The 7,500-nt window shown below is 46.4% G+C and overlaps 1 protein-coding gene across 10 annotated transcripts in view; it reads left to right on the forward strand.

Moving 5' to 3' along the window:
- The window catches only part of LOC119598621 (longitudinals lacking protein, isoforms A/B/D/L-like), a 122,083-nt gene that overhangs the window by 91,163 nt on the left and 23,420 nt on the right, over positions 1–7,500 (forward strand). Inside the window, exon 5 of one of the 10 annotated variants that reach the window (XM_037948305.1) lies at positions 4,333–6,042. The exons of 8 other annotated variants lie outside the window; for them this stretch is intronic. In XM_037948305.1, coding sequence (XP_037804233.1) covers positions 4,333–4,731 — 399 coding nt within the window. In that variant the 3' untranslated portion in view covers positions 4,732–6,042. Of the gene's footprint in view, positions 1–3,470; positions 6,043–7,500 lie in introns of those variants that run through there. One more of the 10 variants, XM_037948301.1, reaches the window with a different exon arrangement.

Raw genomic sequence — 7,500 nt, forward strand, 5'->3', positions numbered from 1 at the left:
TTCAAAACAGTTCTGCTCGCTTCCGTCGAAGCCGGGACAGTAAATCTGTATATAGATTAGACAAAAAGCTGGTATGGTGTCTGGCGAGATGAAGCTAATCGTGGGACGTCTCCTCCGCAGGCTCTCAGTACGCAGAAGCCGTACGCCTGCGCCCACTGCCCTTACTCCACGCCGCGCCGTAACCATCTCGACATCCATCTGCGGACGCACACGGGGGAAAAGCCCTTTCGCTGCGCCGTGTGTCCGTACGCGGCCTCCACCAACCAGAACCTGAAGCGCCACTGCCGCGTGCACACCGGCGAGAAGCCATTCGCCTGCCCCCACTGCCCGTACCGCGCTTCGCAGAGCAATGCCCTCAAGAACCACGTCAGAATCCACACTACACCACACTTCCCCTGCCCGTACCCGCATTGCTCCTATGCGGCCAACCAGAGCGACATGCTGCGCAGGCACGTGCGCGCCCACGCCGAGCAGCAGCAGCAGCACGTGCCCTCCTTTCCCTGAGCCGAGGGGCCAAGAGCTGGAGTCGGGTGCGCGCACGGAGAGTAGGCTAGTGGAAAACGTTTTATCGTGTATTATCAATCCTTATACCAATGCGTTCGTGCAACGTGTATATATATATATATATATATATATATATATATATATATATATATATATATATATATATATATATATATATATATTAATGCTTTTATTATTTTTATTATCTTAGTTATTTAGTTTTCATTTCCCGTTATTATTACTATTATGACTGTTAGTATTATGATCATTATAATTGCTATTGCTATTACTATTATTTTATCATTATTGTTATTGTTAGTATTATTATTATGATGATGATGATGTTAATGTTTATTATTATTTTATTTTTTTGTATTATTATTATTGTTATTGTTATTATTGCTATTATTATTATTGTTGTTGTTGTTGTTATTGCTATTATTATTATTATTATTATTATTATTATTATTACTATTACTACTACTACTATTACTATTACTATTACTGCCATCATCATTATCAATATCATTACTATCATAAGCACTTTACTATCATGAACAAGCTCATCATTATTATTGTTTTACGGTTATTTGTTTCATTGTTATTGGTATTCAGAACATTTTGTTTTGTGTATCCGTTTCATTGACATGAATTTTAATTGTCAAAACACTTTAGTTCCTGATTTCTCTTGCAATATTTGTGTGAAACTGTATCTTCGAGATTACGGGAAATTACAATTAAATGCCGGATGAAAATGGACTCTTGACAATCCGGAAGTTGGCGGTATGTTAAGCCGATTCATCCCGTGCTTTAGAACAAGAAAGGGCGAGACAAGGAACGAGGACTGGGCGGGCGCGAAGGGACCCCGATCGAGGAGGACGACGGCAAGAGCAATATTAAAACGAATTTAGAAATTAATGCAAACGGCGAATGGCCATACGCGTGGCCGCCCTGCCACGTCGCCCTCAACGCGCCGCAAGCACCGGCGACGTGTGTCGACGGTGCTTGCGGTCGAGGTTCTGCCTTTGCTGCGGGAGATAGCGACGATTGCCTGGCGGTTTCCAGTGTGCGCGGGCTCCTCTTTGTGCAGGGATTTGTGTAGACACTCAAGCGATCCAGTCTCACGGTGAGAACTGAAAACAGTTTGAATTGACAGTTCTTGTGTGAGACAGGCTGCAATGCAATTAACAATTCTAGCACGGCTTGAACGATGCAGTTGATTGGTCAAGCGCAATTTGATGTATTTGAGGCTATAATGTCTTCCTCGTGTTTTACTTGTCGATAGCATCAAGCATTTAGCCTATGCTATTGCGTGTGAGCTCGGGTCGGGAGTTGTCGGCCTAGACTTTTCCCCGGTTTCCATGCCTTTTTTCCTTCAGGTGTCCACTGCCGTTGCGGCGAAGTTTGGTGTAGGGGACACGAGACGCCACTTAAAGGATCCATCTAAACTGGCTAAGTCCTTTTTGGAGAGGATGGTAACGATTGCCTCTGCATCATGCTGGGAGAGAGACAGGGGAGACGGGAGAGGAAGAAAGAGAAGGGGGCAGGGAGAAGAAAGAGAAGGCAGAAAAGAGGAAGAAAGGGGAGGAAAAGCAAGAGAACAGGGAGGAGAGAGAGAAAAACGAGGGAAAAGAAAGAGAAGACGGAGAGAGAGAATAGGGAGAAGAGAGAGAGAGAGAGAATGGGGAGAAGACAGAGAGAAGAATAGGAGAAGCAGAGAGAGAAAAGGGAGAAGACAGAGAAGAGAATAGGGAGAGAGAGAGAGAGAAAAGGGAGAAAGAGAGAGAGGAGAGAATAGGGAGAAGAGAGAGAGAGAAAAAGGAGAAGAGAGAGAGAGGAAAGGAGAAGAGAGAGGAGAGAGAAGGGAGGAAGGAGAGAGAGAATAGGAGGAAGAAGAGAGAGAGAGAGAATAGGGAGAAGAGAGAGAGAGAGAATAGGGAGAAGAGAGAAGAGAGAGAATAGGGAAAAGGGAGAGGAGAATAGGGAGAAGAGAGAGAGAGAGAGAAAGGGAAAGAGAGAGAGAGAGAGAGAAGAGGGAGAAGAGAGAGAGAGAGAGAGAAATAGGAGAAGAGAGAGAGAGAGAGAGAGAATAGGGAGAAAGAGAGAGAGAGAGAGAGAATAGGGAGAAGAGAGAGAGAGAGAGAGAATAGGAGAAGAGAGAGAGAGAGAGAGAATAGGGAGAGAGAGAGAGAGAGAGAATAGGGAGAGAGAGAGAGAGAGAGAGAATAGGGAGAAGAGAGAGAGAGAGAGAAAGAAGGGGGAAAAGAGAGAATAGGGGGGAAAAGGGGAAAAGAGAGAGAGAGAGGAGAATAGGGAGAAAGAGAGAGAAAAGGGAGAGATAGGGAAAAAGAGAGAGAGAATAGGGAGAAGAGAGAGAGAGAGAGAGAATAGGGAGAAGAGAGAGAGAGAGAGAGATAGGGAGAAGAGAGAGAGAGAGAGAATAGGGAGAAGGAGAGAGAGAGAGAGAAGGAGAAGAAGAGAGAGAGAGAGAATAGGGAGAAGAGAGAGAGAGAGAGAGAGAGAATAGGGAGAAGAGAGAGAGAGAGAGAGAGAGAATAGGGAGAAGAGAGAGAGAGAGAGAGAATAGGGAGAAGAGAGAGAGAGAGAGAGAGAGAATAGGGAAAAGGAGAGAGAGAGGGGGGGGGAGAGGGAGAGGGAGGGAGATAGATGAGAATGGCGTCAAGCGAAGCATTATTATGGAACTGATGGCGCTAGCGTGGCCGTTGGAGAGCCTTTGCCGTGCTTGTCTGCGCCTCGCTTGGCTGGCGGAACGGGAAGTCTGTAGGCTGATGGCAGGCGCCTTGGCTTCCGGGCTTGCGGAATAGAGTCCACCATAACGGCTAGGGGTTACATGCAGTATACTCTGTAGCGTTTTTAAGAGATTCCTTTAGCGAATGATGCCTCCCCCCCTCTCCCTCCACCGCCCCCCACCAGCAGAGGACCTAATTCGAGGCATCTCCTTGCAGGCTCTTAGTGCGGAGAAGCCGTTCGCGTTCCACCTCCCTTTCCCTCCGGCCGCCAAGCCCACAGGTGCCGCGGCGTTGCACCTGCGGGCCGCTGCCGGGGAGAAGCCTTATGCGTGTCCGCACTGCCCCTACCGAGCCTCGCAGCGCATCCACCTACACGAGCACATCCGCATCCACACGGGCGAGAAGCCCTTCCGGTGCCCGCACTGCCCCTACGCCGCGAGGACCAACTACATTTTGACCAAGCACGTGCGGCGCCACACGGGCGAGAAGCCCTTCGCCTGCCCCAGCTGCGACTACAGGGCGGCCCAGCGCAGCCACCTCACCACGCACCTACGCACGCACTCGGGCGACCGGCCCTTCGCCTGCCCGCACTGCCCCTACCGCGCCACGCAGCGCGTCCACCTGCAGGACCACGTCAGGATACACGCAGACGGAAGCCTGTAAGAGGCGGAAGGAGGGTGCGAGCGGGAGTCGGGCTGGGACGAGGATAGGCAGGAATGGGGCGAAGGGAAGGCAGAGCACAACGGAGCAGGGCAAGAGGATTCCCTGTGTAGGGGAAAGGACCCGCCCGGCTCGTATGCAGTTCTTGGCGTATTTGTGGTTTTGCTTTGTTCGCATTGCGTGAGAGCGATGGGACTGGTCGACTGCCTGTAGCGGCTGCAGGCGACCTTGGTGACAGGGCATCCTTCAAACAGCCCGGCAGCGAAAAGTAGCAAAGCAAGCAAGCAAAGGAGGTTAGGGCAGAGATTAAAAGCAAAGGGTGGGGGGGGGGGGCGAAGGGCGTGAAAAGCAGGGAGAATCCGCAGCTAGTGTGCTACTGTATCCGTATGTGGGTGCTAATGACAGGCTCTCGTTGCAGGCTCTCACTGTGGAGAAGCCCTTCGCCTGCCCCACCTGCGCGTACGCCACGTACCGCCGCGACCACCTCAACACTCACCTCCGCACACACACCGGGGAGAAGCCATATGCTTGCCCTCATTGCCCCTATCGGGCATCCCAGCGCGTGCACCTCAACTCTCACGTCCGCACGCACACGGGCGAGAAGCCGTATGCGTGCTCACACTGCTCGTACCGGGCGGCGCAGCGAGCACACCTCCTGTTCCACCTGCGCACGCACACGGGCGAGCGCCCCTACCAGTGCCGGCTGTGCCCGTACGCTTCGGCGCAGAACTCGCACCTCAAGCACCACATGAAGGCGGTGCACGCGAACCACGACCCGCAAGATCAGGATACCAGCAAGGACGCCCTCGGGCAGTGAAGGTGCTGGGGCGTGCGCCGTGGAGGAAGGATAGGGGGGGGGGGGGCAGAGTAAGGGTGCGAATATAGTTTTCTCTTCCATGTGAACAAAGGTACGAATCATGAAATAGTGTTGGTGGACAGGAACACAAAGTCTCGACTGAACATGTCAGTGGGTGCTTGTGCGTGCATATTTTTGTTTATATGGTCATTCCCGTTTAATGTATTGAAGTAATACACCAAAGACGTTTTCCTTTGCGAGAATACGAAGTTAGATATCGTGCTTATCTCTCTGTTCAGTGTTTATTTGTTACAATGGGTCTGCAGAAGTGACTGCTTCTCATCTGGTTTAGAAGCCTTGTTAGTATTTACGATGATACAAAGAAAAGGACAAAGGCATTTATATAGAAGGAACGTGTTAGTGTTCTCATTTACTATTTACCTTTTGTTTCTTTTTCTTTTTCACTTGCTCCGTCTTCCTCCTTCATTCTCTTTCGTTCCTGGCCATTCTTCATTCTTGTCATTACTTCTTCCTTCCCGTAAAAGACGATTGTAAAGCAAATTTTGTACTGTCGTATTTTGTGTATACCATTTCACCAATATTGTTTATTGGTGTATTTAGTCATAGGCTAAAATGTACACCAAGTGAGGGTTTTTTACCTCAATAATTATTGTGAAAGGATTGAATTAAATCTAATTGAATGTTTACAATACCAGGTGTATAAATATAAAAGAACTTTTATTTTTTGATAAAAAGAAAGCATAAAGAATGTACGTGAAATTTTATGTAAATATACAGAATACAAATAGAATGCATATAACCACATCAGTGTTTGTTTTATTGTCTTCGGAAGAGCAAAAAGCAAACGAAACAGAAGGGGAAAGGCAGTGTGAAAAGCTTGATGTTTTAGATGGTAAATGTAGGAATATTCCGAAAAGGACAAGAAAAGCTTACTCAAGAAAAAGGTGGACAGAGTGGGAGAGGGCGAGAAAAGTGCCTCGAAGATACTGCCTCCGAAGACGAAGGACGGGAAGGAAAGAGAGAGGCGAGGAGAAAAGCACTACGAAGAGGAGAGGTCAAGGGAGGGAAAGAGAATGAGAGACAAAGAGAAGGAAAGAGAGAATTCGGTGCAAAGAGAGACTGAGAGACAGACAAAGATAATGGCAGTGAAAGCGAGCGTGAAATATGAGTGAAATGAAGAGAGTACGAGAGCAAGAAAAAAACGAGAGAAAAGAGAGGGAAAATAAATGAAAGAATGAGAATGAGCGAAAAAGAGAAAGACTAAAGAGTGGGAATGAAAGCGAGAGAGAGAGAATGAGAAAGAAAGAGAGAATGAGAATGGGCGAGGAAGATGGAAAGAGAATGAAAATGAGAATAAGAGAAAGAGAATGAAAATGAGAATAAGAGAAAGAGAATAGAAAATGAGAATAAGAGAAAGATAATGAAAATGAGAATAAGAGAAAGAGAATGAAAATGAGAATAAGAGAAGGAGAATGAAATGAGAATAAGAGAAGGAGAATGAAATGAGAATAAGAGAAGGAGAATGAAAATGAGAATAAGAGAAGGAGAATGAAAATGAGAATAAGAGAAGGAGAATGAAAATGAGAATAAGAGAAGGAGAATGAAAATGAGAATAAGAGAAGGAGAATGAAAATGAGAATAAGAGAAGGAGAATGAAAATATGACTGAGAGAATAGAGAGAGACAGACAGAGAATGAGAGAGAGCGAGGATGAGATCAGTAGAGCCCAGAGACGAGGGGGGGGAGGCGGCCGAGGGCGAGGCGCGGGCGCGAGGACCCAGGTCAGAGCAACCTCCTAAGAGCGTGGTTTGGTTCTCTTTATAGATGGGAGGCATCCCGGGCTGCGCGATGGGCGGCGGCGGGAGGCTGGTGCCCGCCGCAGCTGGCCCGGCAGCTGGCCCGGCACCGCCGCATGGCCACGGCGACGGCAAGGCCCCGCCCCCTCCCCCCCTGGGCGGCGCTAAGGCCCGCCTCTCTTGCCAGCTGTGCGGCCGCATGTTCGGCCAGATGGAGGACCTGCGGCGCCACTTCCGCACGCACACGGGCGAGAAGCCGTACACATGCCCCTACTGCCCCTACCGCGCCGCCGTCAAGAGCAGCGTCATCAGGCACGCCAGGACCATCCACGGCGCCTCGACGCCGCTGCAGATGGGTGTCTAAGGTGGCCGAGGAGGGAGGGAGGGCGATTGAGGGCGGAGGCGGGAAGGAGAGAGGAAAGAACACGGAGGAACGAGAAGGCCAATCACAGTAATAAACATCAGTTAATACATACGTGTGATTATTTACTATTGTAGTCTGATTGTATGTATGTATGTATATGGATATTTATGTATCTATCTGTCAGTCTGTATAGATAGATAGATATTATAGTATATATACTGTATATGTACTATATATATTGCATTTAAACTGTATATACAGTATGTATTGCCTAAATATGCATGTATTCTTATATATATTTGTATGTATTATATATATATATATATATATATATATATATATGTATATATATATATATATTTATTTAATTATATATATTCTTATTTATATATAATATATTATATATATATATATATATTTTATTATATTATATATTTTTTATTTAATATATATATTAATTATATATAAAAATATATAATATTAATATTTATATATATTAATATATTATATATATATTTTATATATATATATATTTTTATATAATATATATATTTATATATATATATATAATATATTATATTATATATATATATTTATATATATATTTTAT

This window comes from Penaeus monodon, chromosome 41 (genome assembly GCF_015228065.2).
Source record: "Penaeus monodon isolate SGIC_2016 chromosome 41, NSTDA_Pmon_1, whole genome shotgun sequence".
NCBI classification, from domain to species: domain Eukaryota; kingdom Metazoa; phylum Arthropoda; class Malacostraca; order Decapoda; family Penaeidae; genus Penaeus; species Penaeus monodon.